At 39.6% G+C, this 24,798-nt stretch overlaps 1 protein-coding gene across 1 annotated transcript in view; it reads right to left on the bottom strand.

Moving 5' to 3' along the window:
- The window catches only part of HEATR4 (HEAT repeat containing 4), a 100,753-nt gene that overhangs the window by 74,153 nt on the left and 1,802 nt on the right, over window positions 1–24,798 (bottom strand). Inside the window, exons 2-4 of the mRNA XM_043989525.1 lie at window positions 10,086–10,276; window positions 9,101–9,241; window positions 189–392 (exon numbers count right to left, since the gene is read on the bottom strand). Of these exons, the coding sequence (XP_043845460.1) occupies window positions 189–392; window positions 9,101–9,241; window positions 10,086–10,276 (536 nt within the window). The remainder of the gene's footprint in view (window positions 1–188; window positions 393–9,100; window positions 9,242–10,085; window positions 10,277–24,798) is intronic.

Here is a 24,798-nt window from a genome sequence, read left to right as displayed (position 1 = left end):
AGATATCCAAGACACAGTCCCACTCTGGAAATCTAAGGAGAAACCTGAATTTTGTACTTTTATTTAAGATAGAGAAGAGAAGCAATGTATCACTCCTCGGATCTTGCCTCATGGGAACTTCTGCAGCCCTGGCTGCACTGGGGAGGAGATGGCATGAAAAACAGAATTCTCATCCTAAGGACACTCACTCAGAATCCATGCACTCTTCCACTCCTGCAGCATGTTCCGAAGGACCTGCATCTCCCAGGGCACATTTTCCTCTACTGTTTGTACAAAATCCTTCCTTCCTCTCCTGACCTTGGCAGGAACAGTCTCTTGGCTCAATTCCACGAGGTCCTTGGCGGGGGTGGGCAAGGCAGTCCAACGGAAGGCTCCCTTTCTGGGCCTGCAGACTGTCCCAATAAGGTAGAATGTGATTATTTCTTCCCAACTGGCCCCTCATCTTTGTCCTCCTGCCCCTAAAACACTATCATACCACCCAACAGTCACCGCTACTGATGAGAGGCAGCTGAGAGTTCTCCCTGGCAAAACCTAAAGACAAATTATATTCTCTTGTTACACAGGACCCTAAATAGAGAGGAACAATAGACTCGTGGGGATTAAAGAGAGATGGGGGGGAAACCAAGAATTCTGATTAGAGATGTAAAATTTAGAGGAATTTTGAAACTGTGAGGGCAGGATGTAAGAGCTGGAGAGTAGTTTTTTTTTTTAATTTCGAGGTTCTTTTTTTCACGTGTAACCAGACTTACTCTTTGTGTTACAAGTGCCTGCATGTAATAGGAAGGCCTGTAACAGGAATGCTGTGGTAGGATAACCCTGTGTGTGGCAATCAGTAGGGAGAGATAGAGGAAACCACTTTGTCTTGGGCTTCTGACTTGCTAACACTAGGTGAATTAGTCCAGATTGTAAATCTCTCTATTTCCTTTAATTTATTGTATTTAACTTTGAGCCAACTTGGGAAGTGATCACAGGTTGCACTACCAGGTTTATGATTTTCTGGGGAGAACCATTACTCAGGCCCTTCCCTCCCTTCTGCCTCACATTAAGGCAAAGATTTTCTCTCTCTGTCTCTCTCCCTCCTTTCTAATGTTTTCAATGGTACAATGGATAGAGCACTGGCCCTGAAGTTAGGAGGACTCTGAGTTCAAATTTCATCTTGGACACTTACTAGCTGTGTGACCCTGGCCAAGTCACTTAACCCAATTGCCTCAAACATCTGGGACAGGGGCAGCTAGATGGCGCAGTGGATAGAGCACCAGCCCTGGAGTCAGGAGTACCTGAGTTCAAATCTGGCCTCAGACACTTAACACTTACTAGCTGTGTGACCCTGGGCAAGTCACTTAACCCCAATTGCCTCACTTAAAAAAAACAAAAACAAAAAAAACACATCTGGGACCATCTCTAGTCATCCTGTTGTATATCTTGTCACTGGACCCAGATGGCTCCAGAAGAGAGTGAGGTTGGTGACTTTGCACAGTCCTTCCTAACTTAAACCCAATTCATTGCAAATCATGACATCTGTCATGGTCCTCTGTGAGAACCAAGGACCAAAAACAGTATTTTTTGTTTTTGTTAGGCAATTGGGGTTAAGTGACTTGCCCAGGGTCACACAGCCAGTAAGTGTTAAGTAAGTATTAAGTGTCTGAGGCTGGATTTGAACTCAGGTACTCCTGACTCCAGGGCCAGTGCTCTATCCACTGCACCATCTAGCTGCCCCTAAAACAGTATTTTTAATAGGAATGGGTATTGTATTTTTCTATGTTTTAAATTAATTTATTTTTAACATTCTTTCCTTTTTATATTTTGAGTTCCAAATTCTCTCCCTCTTCCCACCTCTCCCACCCACTAAGAAGAGAAACAAAATGCTATCAATTATACAAATGAAATCATACAAAACTATTTCCATATTAGCCATGTGGCAAAAAAAATTTTTTTTAAAAGAAAGCAATAAAATTATACTTCAATTTGTACTCAGAGTTTACAAGTTCTCCCTCTGAAGACAGACAGCCTTTTTTCACCTTGAGTCCTTTTTGTCTTGGATCAATTTTGACCAAATAATGAATTCTTATCCCCAAACCTGAAGTCTTTGCACTTGTCAAATGCAATGTTTTTATGTTTATCTGCCACTGCAAATTGTATGTCTACTCTAGTCCATTGATGTACCTTTCTATTTCTTAGCTAGTACTAGATAATTTTGATAATTACTACCTTATAATACAGCTTTAAATATGGTACTGCTAAACCTCCTTCCTTTACACTTTTTTCATTATTTCCTTTGATATTCTTGACTTTTTGCTTTTCCAAATGAATTTTGTTATTATTTTAGTAAAAATTGCTAAGAAAACTGGAAAGCATTATGGCAGAAACTGGGCATGGACCAATATCTCACACCATTTACCCACCTAAGATCAAAATGGATACATGACTCGGATACAAAGAGAGATTTTACAAGAAAATTAGAAGAGCATGGAACATATTACTTATCAGACTTACCGATAGGTGAACAAAAGGTGTTTTACAGATAATTTCAATTACATTAAATTTAAAAGCTTTTGGTACAAATAAAAAATAGCTAAGATCAGAAGAAAAGCCAAAAATTGGGGGGAAATTTTTCTAGACAGTTTATCAGATAAAGGTCTCATATCTAACATATGTAAAGAACTTTTTCAGATCTGTAAGAATACAAGTCATCCCCCAATTGATAAATGGTCAAAGATATGAAGAGGTAGTTTTCCAATGAAGAAATAAAAAAAAATTTAAGCCATATAAAATTCTCTAAATCATTTATTGATTAAATAAATGAAAAATAAAACCTTGAGATATCATTTTACTCCTACCAGATTGGCTAAAATGATAGAAAGGGAAAGTGACAAATGTTGGAGAGGATGTAGAAAAATTAAGACACTAATTCATTGTTGGTGGAATGTGAAATGATATAGGCATTTTGGAGAGCAATCTGGAATTATGCCCAAAGAGTTACTAAACTACCTAGCAATACCACTTTAATCCAGCAATATCACTTCTTGGTCTATTTCCAAAGATGATCAGGGAAAAAGGAAAAGAACCTATATGTTCTAAAATGTTTATAGCCGCTCTCTTTGTGGTGGCAAAGAATTGGAAATTGCAGGCATGCATGCCCAACAGTTGGAAAATGGCTGAACAAGTTGTGGTATATGATTGTGATGGAATACTACTGTGCTATAAGAAATGATGAACTCAATAATGATTTTTGAAAAACGTGGAAAGACTTGCATGAAATAATGAAGAGCCAAATGAGCAGAACCAAGAGAGCATTGTATGCAATGATAGCAATATTGGTTTTGTTTGTTTGGTTTTTTGGTGGGGCAGTGAGGGTTAAGTGACTTGCCCAGGGTCACATAGCTAGTAAGTGTTAAGTGTCTGAGGCCGGATTTGAACTCGGGTCTTCCTGAATCCAGGGCAGGTGCTTTATCCACTGCACCACCTTGCTGCCCCCTCAAAGTCATTCTTAAAACAATATTGCTGGGGGCAGCTAGGTGGTGCAGTGGATAAATCACCCATCCTGTATTTAGGAGGGCTTGAGTTCAAATCCGGACTCAGACACTTGACACCTTTTAGCTGCGTGACCCTGGGCAAGTCACTTAACCCCAATTGCCCCTCAAGAACAAACAAACAAATAAATACCCAAATTAACTATAAAGGATATATGAAGAAAGACTCTCTGCATCCAGAGAAAGAACTAATAAATAAAAGTATGTATGGAATAATTTTACACATATATTTGTGTCTAATGGTAGCCATCTCTAGGGTGGGGGCAGGAGGGAGAGAAGGAAAAAATGGGAAAAAAAGAAATTTACAGGATAATTTTGTTGTGCATTTGACAGGAATAGCAAGTTGCATATAGTAGATTTGCAGTTTCATGTACAATTAGTACAATTTATTGTACTATTATGACAATGCTTGTTTTATTCCATAAATTTAAAAAAAATTTTAAAAGGAATTGTCTTAGATCATTGTACTGATCATAGTTGCCAAGTCTTTCACAACTGATCATCATTACAACATTGCTATTGATGTGCACAATGATCCCCTGATTCTTCTCACTGCATTCTGTATCAGTTCACATATAGGTCTTGCCATATTTGTTTTTTTTTTTTCTGAAACCATCCTCCTTTTCATTTCTTTGTTTGTTTGTTTGTTTTTAAGCAACAAACATTTATTTTATTTTCCAGTTACATGTAAGGGTACTTTTCAACATTCATTTTCATAAGATTTAGAGTTCCAGATTTTTCTCCCTCCCTCCTCCACAAGATTGCAACCAGGTTATATATGTACAATCCACAAGTGTTCTTTTTATCAGTTCTTTCTATAGGGGTACATAGTAAGCTTCCTCATTAGTTCCTTGGGATTGTCTTGGATCATTGCATTGCTGAGAGTAGTTAAGTCATTCACAATTGCTCATTGAACAATACTGCTGTCACTATGCACAGTGTCCTCCCAGCTCTGCTTACTTCACTATACATCAATGTTCATTAGTCTTTCCAGGTTTTGGGGGGAATCATCCTGTTTATCATTTCCTGTAGCACAAGACTATTCCACTACAATCATATAGCACAGCTTTTTCCATCATTCCTCAATTGATGGACATTCCCTTGATTCTCAATTCTTAGCCTCCACCAAGAGTTGCTATAAATATTTTTTGTACAATTTTTCCCCCTTTTCTCTTTTTCATGATTACTATTGTTAACGGTTTCCCTTCCATCCTATTCCCTTCCCCATGATATTTATTCTATTATCCATCTTCTTTCATCCTAGCACTCTTCAAAAGGGATTTGCTTCTGTCTGTCCCCTCCCCCACTCTGCCCTTCCTTCTTTTGCCCCTCTCTCTTTATCCCCTTCCCCTCCTATTTTCCTACAGGGTTAGAGAGATTACTCCACCCAATTGAGTGTGTACATTATTCCTTCCTTTGAGCCAATTCTAATGAGATTGAGGTCTTTGAGCCAATTCTGATGAGTGTTAGGCTCATTTACTGCCCAGATTAAACAGATTACTACACCCAGTTGGGTGTGTCTGTTAGTCCCGCCTTGAGGCAGCTCTGATGAGTTTAAGGTCTTTGAGCCTTTTCTGATGAGTGTAAAATTCATTTATTGCCCTGCTCCTCTCCCATCTCTTCCCCCACTCCATAAGCCTTTTCCTGTTTCTTTCATGTAGGATTTCACCTCTGCCCTTCCCCCTCCCCCAGTGCATTCCCTCACCCCTCAATTTAACCCTAAAGATGTCATCACCTAGCTAAGTGATACAGTGGACAAAGCACCACCCCTGGACCCAGGGGGATCCCAGCCAAAACCTGGCCTCAGACACAAGACAGTTGCCTGCTGTATGACCCCAGGTATGTCCCCCAGCTCCAATTCTTTATGGTTCTCTAGGGTCTTGTATTTGAAAGTCAAATTTGCCATTCAGTTCAGGTCTTTTCATCACAAATATCTGAAAGTCTCCTTTTTCATTAAAGTCCCATTTTTCTACTGAAAGATTATGCTGAATTTTGCTGGGTAGGTGATTCTTGGTTGTAATCCCATTTCCTTTGCCCTTTGGAATATCATATTCCATGCTCTCTGGTCCTTTAATGTAGAGCTGCTAGATCTTGTGCTATCCTGACTGGGGCTCCACAGTACTTGAATTCTTTCTTTTTGGCAGCTTGCAATATTTTCTCCTTGACCTGAGAGCTCTGGAATTTGGCTATAATATTCCTAGGAGTTTTCCTTTTGGGATCTCTTTCTGGAGGTGATTGGTGGATTCTTCCAATTTCTATTTTAGCTGCTTCTTCTAGAATTTCAGGGCAATTTTTCCTGAGAATATCTTGGAAGATGATGTCTAAGCTCTTTCCTTGATCATGGTTTTCAGGTAGACCAATAATTTTCAAATTATCTCTCCTGGACCTGTTTTCCAGGTCAGCAGTTTTTCCCAGAAGATATTTCACATTGCTCTCTATTTTTTTATTCATTTGGATTTGCTTTATTGTGTCTTGGTTTATCATAAAGTCACTGGCTTCCATTTGTTCAGTCCTAATTCTTAGGCAATTATTTTCATCAGAGAGCATTTGTACCTCCTTTTCCATTTGGCCAATTTGACTTTTCAAGCTGTTGACATTTTTCTCATGTCTTTCCTGCATCTCCCTCATTTCTCTTTCCATCTCCTTTTCATTTCTTATAGCACAATAATACTTTATCACAATTATATGCCACAACTTGTTTGGTCACTCCTCAATTGTTGAGTATCTCCTCAATTTTGTGGTAAAATATGAAAGTTTTTAACAGTCGGTTAGGATAACTGAAAGACGCCAGTTTTTCAAGGACCACCCTTTTGGGGAGGAGATGAACAGTCCGCCTGCTGCGCATGTCAGACTGCCTGCCGGGTACAGTCCGCCTGCTGCGCATGTCAGACTGCCTGCCAGGTACAGTGCGCCTGCTGCGCATGTCAGACTGCCTGCCGGGTTTTTTTTGACTTCCGGGGTGGAGAAAAGGAGAGAGGCCTTTTTGCCTGCTTGGCGGGACTCCTGACGGCGCGGCACGGACTCTCTCTCTCCAAAGGTGGCCTTGTCGGTTGGTGGCCTTGTCGGTTGGTGGCCTTGTCGGTTTGGTGAGTTGTTATAAGGAATATAGACTAAGCTTAGACTTAAGACGATTTGTATTGTGTTTCTACTTTCCTATCCTTCTAACCAACATCACCTTGTGACTATCATAACTATAAATAAAAAGGTCTATCTAGAAAACCAAAACCTGCTTCCATTTACTAGTTTGGGAGATAAATTAAGGGAAAGGTTAAGTAGGGGAGATTTATGATCTAATATCCAATTTTAAATCTCACAATTTCTAATTTTTGCCACCACTAGAAAAATTGCTATAAATATTTTTTACATAAAGGCCCTTTTTCATTTTCTTTAATTTCTTTGGGATACAGACCTAGTAGTGGTATTGCTGGGTTAAAGGGCATGCACCATTTTATAGCCCTTTGGGCATGGTTTCAATTTGTTCTCCAGAATGCTTGGACCAGTTCACATCTCCAATTATTAGTGTACCTATTTTCCCCCATCTCCTACAACATTTGTCATTTCTGATAGGTCTTTCCTGTCTGATAGGTCTGATAGGTCATTTCTGATAGATCTTAGAGTTGTTTTAATTTGTATTTCTCTACTCAATAATGACTTAGAGCATTTTTTTCATGTGACTATAGTTAGCTTTGATTTCTTCTGAAAACTGCCTGTTGGGGCAGCTAGGTGGCACAATGGATAAAGCACTGGCCTTGGATTCAGGAGGACCTGAGTTCAAATCCAGCCTCAGATACTTGACACTTACTAGCTAGATGACCCTGGGCAAGTCACTTAACCCTTATTGCCCTGAAAAAACCAGAAAAAAAAACCCCAAAAACAACAAAAAAACCCCCAAACCCTGCCTGTTCATATCCTTTTACCATTTACCAATTGGGGAATGGCTTTTATATTTTTAAAAATTTGACTTAGTTCCATATATATTTGAAAAATGAAGCTTTTATCAGAGAAAATTGATATAAAAATTTTCAATACTGCTTCATTGTCTATGAACCTTTTAGCATGATGTAGTTTCCCTGCTGATCTGTTTTAATTAGGTATATTTTTGCTTTTGCTTTGTCTAATATTATGATTGCTACCCCTACCTTTTATACTTTACCTGAAGCATAATAGGTTCTGCTCCAGACCTTTATTTTAACTCTGTGTGTGTCTTTATGTTTCAATGTGTCTCTTGGATTCTGGTTTCTAATCCATTCTGCTATATGCTTCCATTTTAGGGGTGAGCTCATCTCATTCACATTCACAGTTATGATTACTGTGTATTTCTCTCCATCCCATTTTCTTCTGTTTCTTCTTCTCTTTTTTATTCTGTCCCTCCTCAAAAGTCCATTTTGCTTCTAAGCACTGCCTCCCTTAATCTGCTCTCCCTTTTATAATCACCTTTCTTTATATCGCCTTCTGCTCCTATTTCCCTATTAGGTAAATTATATTTCTATACATAACTGAGTGTGTGTATGTATATACACACATACATATACACACATATATACATACACATATATATTCTCCCTCTTTAAACCAACTCTAATGAGAGTGAGGTTCAAGTATTGCCTGCCCTCCATTTCCCCCTCCATGATAAAAGGTCTTTCTTATACACCTCTTTCTCCCATTCTACCTCCCCATCCCCCTTCTTCCAGTGCATCCCTCTTTCTCACCCTTTCATTTTTTTGGAAAAGCATTGCAACATAATCGACTCATGCCTATGCCCTCTGTTTATGTAGGCTCCTTCTAACTGTAGGGCAAGGATTCTTAATCTTTTTATTCATCAACTCCTTTGGGCAAGTCACTTAACCCCCATTGCCCTGAAAAAAAAAAAAGAAATACTAACTGCATCATTATTGATTGATTGATTGATTGATTTTTACGGGGCAATGAGGGTTAAGTGACTTGCCCAGGGTCACACAGCTGGTAAGTATCAAGTGTCTGAGGCAGGATTTGAACTCAGGTCCTCCTGAATCCAGAGCCAGTGCTTTATCCATTGTGTCACCTAGCTGCCCCCTATGCTTGGCTTTTTTTTTTTTAATTAGAAGCTTTAGCACCAATCTTTGGGCATTGAGCATTTATTCTTTTTTTTTTTTTGAGGCAATTTGGGTTAAGTGGCTTGCCCAGGGTCATACAGCTAGTAAGTGTCAAGTGTCTGAGGCCGGATTTGAACTCAGGTACTCCTGAATCAAGGACTGGTGCTATATCCACTGTGCCACCTAGCCACCCCTTGAGGCTGGATTTGAACTCAGGTCCTCCTGGATCCAGGGCCGGTGCTTTATCTGCTGCACCACAAAGCTGCCCCATGACTGGTTTTGAACTATCTGGTTTATAGATATTATGTCAGGTTTCTACCAACTAGGTACATGGTAACTACTGAGATTTAAAAATTTTTCATATGGAATATGATGATTTAGTATTGGTGGGAAAGAATCAGGTTAACTACCTCTGAGTGCCCTGGTCTGTGAACCAGTGACTTTAACACCACAAATATTGCTTCTATCAGAACCACCCTTAAATAGCTTTCTCCTTACCTCTTACAGGACGGGGCTCATAACTCCACTCTTCTGGGCCTTCTGGGAAAGCCATTGGCAAGTGCTTACTGTACTGGTTGAGGTTTTCCAAAAGGATCTGATCTTTCTCCATGTCATCCTGATGGATGATCTGAACTAAGTCTGAGTGGGCATAAAAATGGCAAGTTGTAGCAGGACCTGCTTTCATTCTCTCCTCCCAAGTCCACCCCTCCCTCCACTCCTCTGATTTTCTAGGCTCAGTATGATCTTGCCTAGTTTCTGCCTGCCTTAAAGACTTGAGGAGCCCCATGAAGATGTCTAGAGTTGGGGATGGTATAGCTGCACGAAGAATTGGGACTGCGAATGGCAATGAAAATCATGAGGACATAGCAGTCCAATTCCCAGTGAGAATTAGCATATAAAGACAGGACCTATTTTTTACCAATGAGTATGGTTCTGGATTGATAGCCATATGCCCTTAGCAAGGGATGGTCTTTTTAGCTTATGATTGCCAGGTGTTTTAAAGATACAACTTTTCAAGGACAGCTATTAGAGAGCAAATTTCGATTTGGGGCAGGGAGGCAAGAGGGGGAGAGAGAAGTACCTAGCTTGGCCAAAGAGAGCAGGCCTAGATAGGTACCATAGTGGGATCCCAGGGCAATCAAGGGGGAGTATGAAGACTTTGGGTAGGTGAGGGCCGGAAGCATCTCAGGATAAAAGAAAGGCCCTGAAAGGGGAAGGAGAGGAATATCAAAGACAAAATATATTGGTTCCCCATGAAAGGAAGTGGGATGGGCAAGAAGAAATAATAACAAATCGCTACCTAATCACTTCTGGTCCCATTAACATGGGATAGAATCTTCAAAATCTGAGTCATCCAAGGCCTCTGAATCATTTTCTTAGTCATATCAGAGACAAACTAGGATCCCTTGACTTGGATCATGGCCCCCAAACCCCTCTACCCATTGCCTGCCTCACCTCAGCACTAAGGGCTTGGCTCTCTTACCAAAGTAAATCTCCTGTTCAAAGACGTTGTCTGTGGAGTAAGCGTACCCCCCGGCTCTGGGATTTATCTGTTGCCAGTGTTGTGTAGTTCGGCCCCGGAAGAGACTCCGTTCAGCAATTATATCCTCAGCTGTCTTATTGGTGCCAACCATCATCTCCGGTCTCTTCTTAAGTGGCACGTAAGCAGGGATTCTTGGAAGAAGGAAGGAATGAAAGAGGAATAAGAGGATGGACAGAGCAAGAAGCTTCCTGCCTGTGTGGCATAGGGAAAGGAGGGCCACCACTGACCACTACTAGCAATTCTTACCTGTCCAGGATAACAGAGGATCATTCCCCCTTGCAAACATGAAATGGGAGCTGTGGACACTTAGGAGGGAGTGGGTTGTACTGTGGGCTTTGTTAGGCTGCTCAGTGGATAGAGTGGTAGATCTAGAGTCTAGAAGACCTGAGTTCAAATCTAGCCTTAGACACTTATTGGCTATTAGGACCCTGGGCAAGTCCCTTAACTTCAGTCTGCCTCAGTTACCTCATCTGTAAAATCGGCATGATGATAGCACCTACCTCTCAGGACTTGTGTGAAAGATAAAATGAGATCATGTTTGTAAAGTGCTTTGCAAATATTAAAGCGCTAAATAAATTCCAGCTGTGATTAGTATTGCTCCATATGTTTCATTTTCCCTACTGAACGAATCCCATGCAATTTCTTGTTAGCACTTGGTCTTCTTACCACTGTTAAGGCTGATCCACTTGTTCAAGGGGCTAGTTTACCAATATTTCTATCATGGATCGTTAGGGATGACACAGTCATAGACCTAGATAGAGCTAGAAGGGACATCAGAGGTCCTCTGATCCAAACCCTCAATTTTGTTTGTTTGGTGGGTTTTTTTGTTTGTTTGTTTTTTGTTTTTTTGGTGAGGCAATTGGGGTTAAGTGACTTGCCCACAGTCACACAGCTAGTAAGTGTCAAGTGTCTGAGGCCAGATTTGAACTCAGGTCCTCCTGAATCCAGGGCTGGTACTTTATCCACTTTGCCACCTAGCTGCCCCTCAAACCCTCAGTTTTACAGTTGAGGAAGCTGAGGCCAGAGAGGACAAGTGATTTACCCAAGGTCACACATATAGTAAGCATAAAAGCAGTGGCGTTCTGGTAAGTGTTTAACAACCAGCTCTCCAAAAAGGAAAAAAAGAAAAACTAGACTTGCCTGAAACACTTCAAATTTGATCTGCATTATCATCTCCATCACTTAGCACAACTCCTGGCAGATTTGTTGTTGTTCAATTGCGTCTGACTCTTTGTGACTCTCTTTGGGGCTTTCTTGGCATTTCTTTGCGATTTCTTTTTTCATGTCATTTTACAGATGAGGAAACTGAGGTAAACAGGGTGAAGTGACTTGCCCAGGGTCATACAGCTAGTGTCTGAGGCCAAATTTGAACTCAGGTCTTCCTGACTCCAGGTCCAGCGCTCTATCCACTGCACCACCTAGCTGCCCCTCATGTTACATAGTAGATTCTTAATAAATGCTTCCTTCCCCTTCTCCTCATCCCTTTAAATCTAGGCAATCAACAAAACAGCAAATCGAGCCCTTGTTGTATTTGCGGGAATGGCTTAGTTCTACTTTGAGCTGACTCCAGCACAGCTCTGATTAAGGGAGAGGATTTAAAACTCAATCCTCTCCTTCCAGAGCCAGTTTTCTTTCTATATTATCCAAGGAAATCCAAAATCCCAACTTTCAGTTTCAACTCTACCAACACCTCATCCCCCCAAAATGAAGTTTTTTTGAAGATCATTGGACTGCAAACTCGTGGGGGTCAGAGAGTGTCTTTTGCCCCTTTTTACATCCTTACCACTTAGTCCAGTCCCTGTCAGTAGGTGCTTGATAAATGTTTATTGATTACATTGTTACCTACTTACTTTCTTAGTTCTCCCTGTATGAGTTGAGACAGCCCTTCTCTTCTACTCACTATAGGTAATTGGTATCTAGGAAGTGCCTGGAATATATTACTACTCTGTTTTACTCAACATACTCTTCAAATGTCATCACTGGACAGCCTGCTCCTTAGTTTTATATCCTTTTATTAGTTACCTTTCAGATTAGTATCATCTGAAATTAGTATAAATTCCTCACTACAAATGAAGTAGGATTAGAACTCAGAGCCATACTTTTTTTATTCCCCACTACCACCTCCAGAGGGGTAGTGGATAGAGTGCTGGGCATGAAAAAGTCAGGAAAACTCATCTTCCCATTCACATCTGGTCTCAGACACTTCCTAGCTGTGTGACCCTGGGCAAGTCACTTAATCCTGTTTGCCTCAGTTTCCTTATCTGTAAAATGATCTGGATAAGGAAATGGCAAACCATTCCAGTATCTCTGCCAAGAAAACCTTGAGTTGGGTCACAAAGAGTCAGACACGACTAAAAAACAGCTAAGAAACAACACATGATCTGGGCTCATTGCTTCAGTCACTTTAGCTCCAACATATGGGTAAAAACTCTTCCCTTGAAATACTAGGGTTGGCCAATCAAGGGAAACTGGTGGATATCTATACTAAATTGACCAATTCTGTCAATACCACACTCAGAGCGGCATGGCATCCCTATAGAAAATATTGCTCTACTAGACCCCACTGGTCTCTTGGTGACTGCTAGGCATAGCTCAAGCAGTTCTAGGAAATGCATAGTTAGGAGATGGTATTCAAAGGCTTAGAATGATTAAGTAGAACCAGATCTACTCCTGGTCTCATAATGTATGATAATGAGAAAAATGGAACTTTTCTATTCTTTTGGTTTGTTTTGGTTCATTTCTCCCAGGGAAAAATGTCTTTGGCCTGGAACGAATAGAACAAAAATGGTTTAAAAGGTGCTAAAACCCACAATGAGGAGAAACAAATAATAAAGAGCACCTTTCTGCCTTTGATTCAATTCAATTCAACAAGGATTTATCTATTGAGGATTTAGTATGTACCAGAAACTGTGCTAGACTTCAAGAATACCAAGGAAAAATGAAAAGTTTGAGAGCAGACCAGATCTTAAGGTTCTGAAAAAAAATGAATCAACTGAACTCATTATCTCCCTACTCCTCCCCAAACTTGCCTCTCTTCCTAACTTCCCTATTTCTGTTGAAGGCACCACTGTCCTCAGTCACCCAGCTTCACAACTTGAGAGTCATCCTCGACTTCTCAGTTTCCCTGACCCTCCTTAGCAGTCAGTTGCCAAATCTTATCATTTCTACATCTACACCCTAGACCTCTACCCCAATTGTTGTTTAGTCATTTTCAGATCTGCCCAACTCTTTGTGACCCCTTTTGAGGGTTTCTTGGCAGAGATAGTGGATTGGTTTGTCATTTCCTTTTCCAGCTCATTTTACAGATGAGGAAACAAGCAAACAAGCGAGTTAAGTGGCTTGCCCAGGGTCACACAATTAGTAGGTGTCTGAACCCAGATTTGAACTCACAAAGATGAATCTTCCTGACTCTAGGCCTAGTGTTCTATCTATTTCTTTTTTTTTTTTTTTTGCAGGGCAATGAGGGTTAAGTGACTTGCCAAGGGTCACACAGCTAGTGTCATGTGTCTGAAACCGAATTTGAACTCAGGTCCTCCTGAATTCAGGGCCAGTGCTTTATCCACTGCGCTACCTAGCTGCCCCCTGTGTTCTATCTATTTCAACATCTAGCTGCCTCCTTACTACCCTAGTATAGGCCTTTATTATCTCTCCTACATTGCTAGTACAATAACCTCTTTATTGGTCCCTCTACCTCAAGTTTCTTCCCTCTTCAACCCATCCTTTACACAGCTGTCAAAGTGATTTTCCTAATATGCTAGTCTCTAAAAGCTCCAGTGACTTCCCAATGCCTTTAGGAGGAAATACAAACTTCTCTATTTGGCAAGTAAAGACCTTTAAAAACTGGTTTCAAAAAACCTTTTCAAGCTTATCATTCATTATTTGTTTTTATTCACTTTACAGTTGAGAGAAAAGATCATATTCAGACTCTTCTCAGAGTCCTGGGGACAGAGAGTTGGGTATAGTTTCAAACTCCGTGACCTTGTTGATCAGACATTTCAGTAGGGAGCTACCCAGCATACAAAGCCCCAAAAAGCCAGGGTCTCAGCAACTTGAGCCTGAGTAGAGAAACTGGGCTTACACTTTATAGGAACTGAGCTAAGCTGGGAATTCACCTTGAGGTGCCTGAGGTGATTCCCATGTGACCCCAGAGTTCAAACCCCGACTTAAGTTTTGTTTCTTGAAAAGTTATATATGTTAACACAGCATTGTTCTAAGGAAGAGTGGACACTCTTGCCCAGAATAGGTTAAGGCCTAGCATTGTATTTTGTACAATCTGATCGGTCAAATGGTACTACCTGACTGGTTTCTAGTACTGTGATAGGTCTATTTAGTACAAGCTGATGATTGGTTGTTCCTGTCATTCTGTATGTAAATAGGGGGATTGTAAAACACTGTAATGTGATTGGTCGGGAGGAACCCCTTGGTTGGTATAAATAGCAGTGTGGGACCTCAGTTTTGGTGCACTCTCTGGCACATTCAGAAGAGTGCCCATCTTTGTGAAGATGAAATAAAGAAGCCCTCAACCACACTCTGCTGCCTGATTGGATTCTTTGAGCTACTAACACTTGAACTGGGCAACACTATTCAAGCTGTTAGCTGCATTTCTAACATAGTCTAGCCACTTTAGTTTATTTTTCCTCACACTGGTCATTCCTTTTCCCATTTCCTTACTTTGGGATTAGCTGTCCCTATATACCTAGAATATTTTACTCCTTCTTTTCTATTTAGAATTCTTAGCTCAGTTCCTTCCATAAAAGGTCTTCCCTGGTCCTTTTCCAGCTGCTGGAAGGCCCTCTCTCATCTCCCCAAAATCTCTTGTATTTTCATTGTATATAATTAACTGATTATACATGTAACAGTAATTTCCCCCAGTAGAATGTGAGCCTTCTGACTTTCTTTACTTCTTCCTCCTCTTCCTCCTCCTCTTCCCTTCCCTTCCTGAGTAAAGACCAGAGGGCAGATCAGGAGAACAGTGATCATTCTTCTTCCAGGACCACAACACCTTGGAAGCACTACAAACTTGCAGACTCCCAGAACTAACTCTTAAAACAACAATACAAAAAAAAAATCCTGGTTTGGTACAGTGCCTCCCTGGCCCAGATGAACAGAGCCCAACTTTAAAATAAAGTTCAAAGTCAAGAAATAATCTGGGAAAATGAGCAAACAACAACAAAATTTAGTAGCTGGGAAGACCAAAACACAAACTCAGAAGAAGACAACAGCAGAAAAACAGTTACAAATAAAGCTTCAAAGAAAAATGCCAATTGGACCCAAACTCATCAAGAATTCCTGGAAAAGTTAAAGAAAGAAATAAGAATGGTAGAGGAAAAACTGAGAAAAGAAATGAGAGTGATGCAAGAAAATTATGAAAAGAGAAGTAACAGATTGGTAGTACAAGAGGCACAGAAAAAAAAAGAGCTAAAGAAAATAATACCTTAAAAAACAGAATTGGCCAAATGCTAAAGGAGGCAGAAAAATCCACTGAAGAGAAGAACTCTTTAAAAAGCAGAATTAGCCAAATAGAAAAAGATGTACAAAAAGTCACTACTAAGAAAAGAACTCCTTAAAAAACAGAATTGGCCAAAAGGAGGGGAAAGGTATAAAATCTCACTAAAAACAATAATTCCTTAAAAACTAGAATTAGGCAAATGGAAACTAATGATTCCATGAGACATCAAGAAACAATAAAACAAAGTCAATGGAATGAGAAAAAAAACCCAGAAGAAAATATGAAATATCTCACTGGAAAAACAACTGACCTGGAAAATAAACCCAGGAGAGATTATTTAAGAATTATTGGGGGGGGGGGACAGCTAGGTGGTGCAGTGGATAAAGCACCTGCCTTGGATTCAGGAGTACATGAGTTCAAATCCGGCCTCAGACACTTGACACTTACTAGCTGTGTGACCCTGGGCAAGTCACTTAACCCCCATAGCCCCACCAAAAAAAATGCAAATTAAAAGAATTATTGGACTATATGAAAGCCATGATCAAAGAAAGAGCAAAGGTGTAATATTTCAATAAATTATAGAGGAAGACCACCATGATTTATTAGATCCAGAGGATAAAATAGAAATTGAAGGAAGCCATCAAATACTTCCTGAAAAAGATCCCAAGTGAAAACTCCTAGGAATATTTTTTTAAAAATAAAAGTATTTTATTATTTTCCAGTTACATGTAGAGATAGTTTTCAACATTTGTTTTTATAAGATTTCTAATTTCAAATTTTTCTCCCTCCCTCCTCTCCCTCCCCCCCTCCCCTAGACAGCAGTAATCTGATATAGGTTTTATATATATATATATATATATATATATATATATATATATATATATATATATATATATATATATATAAAATTGTGGTAAAAAATGAAAGTTTTTAACTAAAATTTAAGAGTTGAATGCATACTACTGAAACGGTTTTTGAAGGACAGCCAGTTTTTGAGGGACCGCCCTTTCGGGGAGGAGACTGTGACAAACAGCTGTGCACCTGCTGCTGCCGGGGAGAGTGTGGCCAAGCACGCAAGACTTCCAGGACGCGAGCTTAAAAAGCTGAGTAGCGAACGGAAGTTCTCTCTCTCAGCTCGCACACTCTGGCTCTGGTTTGACTGCATGTTTGGATGATCGGCTCTAGTCCTCAGTGGCAGCGCGAGCTTGACTCTGGTTCTCTGCCTGAGAGGTAGCTTTGGGATTCGGTGAGTTTTTATAAAAGAATATAGAATAAGCTTAGATCTAAGACTGTTCATTTGTATTTCTACTTTCCTATTTCCCTAATCAGTATCACCTGTTTGTTGGCTAATTAATTCCCAAACAATAAAAGCTAATTAATCCCTCTCTAATTAAAACTCAGAGGCTTCTTTCTCTTACTTGTCTGGGAGATATATAAAGGAAAGGTTAAAGGGGAGTTTAATGCCCTTATATCCAATTTTAAATCTCACTATATATATGTACATATAATAACATTAAACATATTTCTGCATTATTCATGTTATAAGAGAAGAATCAGAGCAAAAAGGAAAAACCTCAAAAAAGAAAAACAACAGCACCAAAAACAAAAGAAATAGTATGGTTCAATCAGCATCCATATTCCACGTTCTTTTTTTTTTTTTCTGGATTTGGAGAGCCTTTTCCATCATGAGTCCTTTGGAACTTTCTTGTACTGTTGTATTGGTGAGAAGAATCTAGTCTATCACAGTTGATCAACACATAATGTTGATGATACTGTGTACAATGTTCTTCTGGTTCTGCTCATCTCACTTATCATCAGTTCATGCAAGTCCTTCCAGGTTTCTCTGAACTCCTCCTGCTCATTGTTTCTTATAGCACAATAGAATTCATATACCACAACTTGTTCAGCTATTCCCCCAATTTATGGGCAGCCCTTCAATTTCCAATTCCTTGCCACCACAAAAATAGCAGCTATAAATATTTTTATACATGTGGGTCCTTTTCCCTTTTTTATGATCTCTTTGGAGAAAAGACCAAAGCATATGCACAGCTTTATAGCCCTTTGGGCATAATTCCAAATTGCTCTCCAGAATGGTTGGATCAGTTCACAGTTCCACCAACAATGCATTAGTGTTCTAATTTTCCACAGCTTCTCCAACATTTATTATTTACCTTTTTTGTCATATTAGCCAATCTGATAGGTATCAGGTGGTACCTCAGAGTTGTTTTAATTTGCATCTCTCTAATCAATAGTGATTTAGAGCATTTTTTCATATGGCAATGGATAACTTTGATTTCTTAATCAGAAAACTGCCTGTTCATATCCTTTGACCATTTCTCAATTGGGAACTCCTAGGAATATTATAGCCAAATTCCAGAGCTACTACATTAAAGAGAAAATATTGCAAACAACCAGAAAGAAACGATTCAAATACTGTGGAGCCATAGTCAGGATAACACAAAATTTAGCACCTTCCATATTAAAGGAATGAAGGGCTTGAAATATGATATTCTAAAAGGCAAAGGAGATAGGATTACAACTAACAATAACCTACCCAGCAACACTAAGTGTAATCCTTTAGAGGGGAAATGGATATTTAATGAAATTGAGGACTTTCAAGAATTTCTGATAAAAAGACAAGAGCTGAATGGAAAATTACACATTCAAACACAAGACTAAAGAGAATCATTAAAAATGTAAACATGAAAGAGTAATCATAAGGAACTCAATAAAAGTAAACTGTATACATTCCTATATGGGAAGATGATACATGTAACTCCTAAAATTTTTTATCATTATTAAAGCAGTTAAAAGCAGTTTACTTAAAATGACACTAGTAATGTAGTGTTTGATAAACCCAAAGACTCCAGCTTCTGGGATAGAAACTCAGTATTTGACAAAAACTGCTGGGAAAACTGGAAGACAGTATGGCAGAAATTAGGCATAGACCAACATCTTACACCTTATACTAAAATAAGGTCAAAATGGATACATGATTTAGACATAAGAGGGGATACCATAGGTAAATTAGGAGAGAAAGGAATAGTATACCTATCAGATTTTTGGAAAAGAAAACAGTTTATGACCAAACAAGAGATAGAGTATATTATAAAATGCAAAATGGATGATTTTGATTATATTAAATTAAAAAAATTTTGTACAAACAGAAGCAATGCATCCAAAATTAGAAGAGAGGCAGAAAACTGGGAAACAATTTTTATGGCCAGTACTTCTGATAAAGGACTCATTTCTAAAATATATAGGGAACTAAATCAAATTTATAAGAATCCAAGTCATTCCCCAATTGAGAAATGGTCAAAGGATATGAACAGGCAGTTTTCTGATGAAGAAACCAAAGCTATCTATTCCCACATGAAAAAATGCTCTAAATCTCTAATGATTAGAGAGATGCAAATTAAAACAACTCTGAGGTACCACCTGACACCTATCAGATTGGCTAAAATTACAAAAAAGGAAAATAATAAATGTTGGAGAAGCTGCGGAAAAATTGGAACACTAATGCATTGTTGGTGGAGCTGTGAACTGATCCAACCATTCTGGAGAGCAATTTGGAATTATGCCCAAAGGGCAATAAAACTGTGCATACCCTTTGACCCAGCAATACCACTTTTGGGCCTTTTTCCCAAAGAAATCATGGAAAGGGGAAAGGGACCCACATGCACAAAAATATTTATAGCTGCTCTTTTTGTGGTGGCAAGGAATTGGAAATTGAAGTTATGTCCATCAATTGGGGAATGGCTGAACAAGTTGTGGTATATGAATGTAATGGAATTCTATTGTGCTATAAGAAACGATGAGCAGGTGGAGTTCAGAGAAACCTGGAAGGACTTGCATGAACTGATGATGAGTGAGATGAGCAGAACCAGAAGAACATTATATCATCAACATTATGTGTTGATCAACTGTGATAGACTAGATTCTTCTCACCAATCCAACGGAACAAGAATGTTCCAAAGGACTCATGATGGAAAAGGCTCTCCAAATGTTTCTTACTTAATAGGGAAGGAGGAGGGGAAGGGGATAAGAAAAAGTGCGATGGGAAATGATCAAAGAGAGGGCAGATTAAGGGAGGCAGTGGTTAGAAGCAAAATAGACTTTTTTTTCTTTTTGAGGGGCAATGGGGGTTAAGTGACTTGCCCAGGGTCACACAGCTAGTAAGTGTTAAGTGACTGAGGCCAGATTTGAATTCAGGTCCTCCTGAATCCAGGGCCAGTGCTTTATCCACTGTGCCACCTAGCTGCCCCCAGCAAAATAGACTTTTGAGGAGAGAGAGAGAGAGAGAGAGAGAGAGAGAGAGAGAGAGAGAGAGAGAAACAGAAGAAAATAGGATGGAAAAAATACACAATAATCATGAATGTAAATGTGATGAGCTCACCCATAAAATGGAAGCAGATAGCAAAATGGATTAGAAACCAGAATCCAACAATATGTTGTTTACAAGAGGCACACTTGAAACAGAAAGACACACACAGAGTTAAAATAAAGGACTGGAGGAGAATCTTATATGCTTCAACTGAACTGAAAAAAAAAGTCAGGAGTAGCAATCATGATCACAGACAAAGCAAAAGCAAAAATAGACCCAAATAAAATAGATTAGCAGGGAAATTACATTTTGCTAAACAGTACCACGGACAATAGAGTAATATAAAAAAAATTTATAGCAAGTTTCTCTGATAAAAGGCCTCATTTCTCAAATGTACAGGGAACTAAGTCAAATATTAAAATATAAGAGCCATTCCACAATTGGTAAATGGTAAAAGGATATAAGCAGGCAGCTTTCAGAAGAAATCAAAGCCATCTGTAATCACATGAAGGGTGGTACCCCAGAGAAATCAAACTGAAACAACTCTGGGGTACAACCCTATACCTATAAGAAATGACTAATACTGGAGGAGATAAGGGAAAATAGGTACACTAATAAATCGTTAGAGTTGTGAACTGATCCAACCATTCTGGAGAACAATTTGAAACCATGCCCAAACGGCTATAAAACTGTGTATAATCTTCATTCCTACCTCTCCATCACCACTTTCGTTTCCCCTTTATGTGTTGTCTTCCCCCATTAGAATGCTCTTTGAGGGGAGGGACTGTCTTGTTTGTTTGTATTTGCATTCTCAGTACTTAACACAGTGCCAGGTAATAAATGTTCCTTCCTTCCTTCCTTCCTTCCTTCCTTCCTTCCTTCCTTCCTTCCTTCCTTCCTTCCTTCCTTCCTTCCTTCCTTAAGTGTTTATTTATTGCAGTTTCTGCAGTAGTATCAGTGATACTGAGAGTATTGAGAACAGAAATGTTCAAAGGACCAAAGGGTAAATATTGCTCTAATTTTCTTTTTTTTTTCCTTTTTTTTTTTTTTGGTAAGGCAATTGGGGTTAAGTGACTTGCCCAGGGTCACACAGCTAGTAAGTGTTAAGTGTCTGAGGCTGGATTTGAACTCAGGTACTCCTGACTCCAGGGCCAGTGCTTTATCCACTGCACCACCTAGCTGCCCCTCCAATTTTCAAAAAAAGGGAAGAATGAAGAATTTTTAAATTATAAGCTGTTTAACATTTGGTTTACAAACATTCAGAAAGGAGAGTAAACTGATTACCAATAGGCTTCAACAAAATGAATCATATACCATTCAAACAGTGGTCATTAAGGATTCAGTGTCAATTCGGAGAGCACCCTCCAGTAGAATGCATTAGGGATCTGTCATTGATACTGATACTCAATATTTTATTGATGCCTTAGAAGAAGGCATAGAAGGCAAGCTTGCCAAATTTTGAGATGACACAAAGCTAGGAGGACTCGCTAACACAATACATGATAAAGTCAGGATCCAAAAAGATTTCAAAATATAAGAATGCCAGGCTGAATCTCATAAAGTACAATTTAAGTTAGATGGATGTAAAATCTCCCACCTTGGTTATCAATTTCACAAGTATAAGATTGGAGGAGGTATGGCTATAAAAGTGTTTTTTTTTAAAGCAGGGTGTAGTTGGGTAGAGAGGGGATGTTTTAGTGGATTGAAAGCTTAATAAGAATCAAAAGTAAGCCATGGCAGCCAAAACATAGGATGTGATCTTTTTTTTTTTTGGATGTGATCTTAATGGAAAACTAGTGATCAGAAATGGGAGGTGATAGTCCTGCTATATACTCTGCCCTTATTAGACCACATCTAGGTAACTGTCTTCAATTTAGGGTGCTTCATTTGAATGTAGCACCCACCCTTTCAGGTATCAAGAGAATATGCACAGGGGCAGCTAGATGGTGCAGTGGATAAAGCACCGGCCCTGGATTCAGGAGTACCTGAGTTCAAATCTGGCCTCAGACACTTACCACTTACTAGCTGTGTGACCCTGGGCAAGTCACTTAACCCCAATTGCCTCACCAAAAGAGAGAGAGAGAGAGAGAGAGAGAGAGAGAGAGAGAGAGAGAGAATATGCACAATGAAGATGGACACCTGCTACTCGTGATGGAAATTTTCACCCATCAGAAGTTGACCCTCACAGTAACTGAACTAGCACACTGAGATTGACTGGGTTGACTTCCTATCCTGAGTGAAAGGGAAGAAGTCACAGCCTTGGAAGAAATGGTCTGAGAGGGGATCCGTGAGGAGTTAAGGGATTGCAGTGCAGCTAGGAGAGATTGAGATCCAAGCCAGCACAGTGTGATGAGCCAAGAGGAATGCTGTCGGTCTCCCTGTCATTCAACCTGGTGTCTGAGCAATCCTCAGCTTCTCCATGAGCATGAATGACTGAGAGAGAGATGGCCAGCACTGCTATTGCTGCTGCTGTGGCTGCAGGTAGGTAGGAACTACTCAGAGCCACTGCAGAATAGTCTGTAGCTGTTATCTGCTGGCAAGTACCAGTGGAAACCCCCTTCCCTCCTCTCCCTGATGTAATAATACGTGTTTCAAAACATATGTGTGTATCTATATGTTAATGTATGTGTGTATCTATATGTGTGTGTATATGTTTATATGTATGTATGTATCTTTAAAGTTTAAATTTTATACCTTGTCTCTAAAAGTCAGTATTAAGGTAAAACTGTGATCAATACAATGCATTATTCCTACATGTACTTTATTTGCTTAATAAATGCTTGTTAAATTGTGTGTTGATTAACTTGTGTGATAGACTTAGCTCATTTCAGCAATACAACAATCCAAGACAATTCCAAAAGGCTCATGATGGAAAATGCTCTCCATATCTAGAGAAAGAACTATGGAATTTGAATGCAGATTGAAGCATACTATTTTCACTTTTTTTCTTTGTTTGTTTTTTTGTTTCTTCTTTGTTGTGGTTTTCCCCTGTTATTCTGATTCCTCTTTCACAATGTGACTAATAGGGAAATATGTTCAACATGATTGTACTGTATAACCTATATCAGATTGCTTGCTATCTTGTGGAAGAGGGAGGAAAAAATATTTGGAACTCAAAATCTTACAAAAATGAATGTTGAAAGCTATCTTACATGTAACTGGAAAAATAAAATAAAATACTATTTAAAAAAATAAATGCTTGTTGATTGATTTACTCAAAGGCAACTGAGAGAAAAGTTGTTGTTGACTATATATAGAAAAAAATGTTGTTATCGTTTGTCCTTCATTCTCAAAGATGACCATGACATCGGGGTGATATCATGATTTGCAGTGAATTGGATTTGAGTGGGGAAGGGTTGTGCAAAGTCACCAGCCTCACTCTCTCCTCCAGAGACATCTCATGTCCACTAGCAAAATACACATCAGGACCACTAGAGATGGCCCCGGATGGGAGTAAGTGACTTGCACAAGGTCACACAGCTAGTAAGTGTCTGAGGTAAAATTTGAACTCAGATCCTCCCAACTTCAGGGCCAGTGGTCTATCCATTGCGCCATTTAGCTGCCTCCATAGAGAAAATTAGAAATCCTCTAATTTGCTGGGATTTTTCTCCAGAAGAAGGCTTGAACTGAACCAAATAGATTTTGCTGCCAACTGTTATTTTAACTCCTCAAAAGCAGGGGGAAAATTTGTTGTTCAGTGGTTTTTCAGTCATGTCCGACTCTTTGTGACCCTGTTCGGGGTTTTCTTGGCAAAGATACTGGAGTGGGTTGCCATTTCCTTCTCCAGCTCATTTTACAAATGAGGAACTAAGGCAAACAGACTTAAGTGACTTAAGGGTCACATAGTATGTTATCAAAGGCAGGATTTGAATATAGCTCGTTCTCATTCCAAGTGTCTAAGGTCAGAGTTGAACTCAGGGAGATGATTCTTCCTGACTCCAAGACCAGCACTGTCTCTAGGGAAAAGAAAGCATGTGAATATCAACCATAATAGATTTCCCCAGGCAATGAAGAAGTCAGCAGCATTAGGGGTATGGCATTTTCTCACATGCTCCTCTGAAGGAGCAACCTTTGTTCTGTTGATTTAGCTGGTTCAAGGAAACCTTTCCTGCCTGCAGAGGTGGAGATGAACCCTGGTGATTACAGAGAGAATCAGGATAGAGGTTGAAGTTGGGCAAATATGGGTCCAAACATGGGAGGGTGGAAATCAGATAAAGGGAGGATCTAGTTCTGTCAGGGCTATGAATGCTTCCTCCTTTTCCCTTAGGATAGGAAGTCTCATCTATCAATCATAGTCTTCTCTGGTTAGCTTGCCTGAGGGTTGATAACCCCTTAAAACTCAACAAGAGACATTTTATAGGAATTCGGCCCTGACCAGCAGATAGATGTTTAACTATTTAACATATTAAGGCAAGTCAATGAGCACTAAATGCCCAGTGTGTGTCAGGCACTGTGGTAAACTACTATAACTCTTCCCTTGAGAAAATGTTGGGCTGAATCAGTACCAATCCATCTGGTTGACTAAATTAGTACCAGTCTAGCATGTTGTGATGAAAAGAACATTGAACTTGGAGTTAGTAAGACCTGGGTTTGATTCCCACCTCATTAGCTTACTAGCTGCATGACACTTGGCAAGTATCAAATTATCAAAGGAGGTGAGATGTGTACAGCTCTTGGCAAACCTTGAAAGGGCTAGATAAATGGTAGCTATTTTTTTTTTTTGCGCTGGGCAACTGGGGCTAAGTGACTTGCTCAGGGTCACACAGCTAGTAAGGGTTAAGTGTCTGAGGCTGGATTTGAACTCAGGTCCTCCTGAATCCAGGGCTGGTGCTCTATCCACTGTGCCACCTAGCTGCCCCCTAAATGCTAGCTATTTTTAT

Source organism: Dromiciops gliroides, chromosome 2 (assembly GCF_019393635.1).
Source record: "Dromiciops gliroides isolate mDroGli1 chromosome 2, mDroGli1.pri, whole genome shotgun sequence".
NCBI lineage: Eukaryota > Metazoa > Chordata > Mammalia > Microbiotheria > Microbiotheriidae > Dromiciops > Dromiciops gliroides.
The sequence above is the reverse complement of the archived record's forward strand: the minus strand, read 5'-3'. Positions and strand labels throughout refer to the sequence as shown.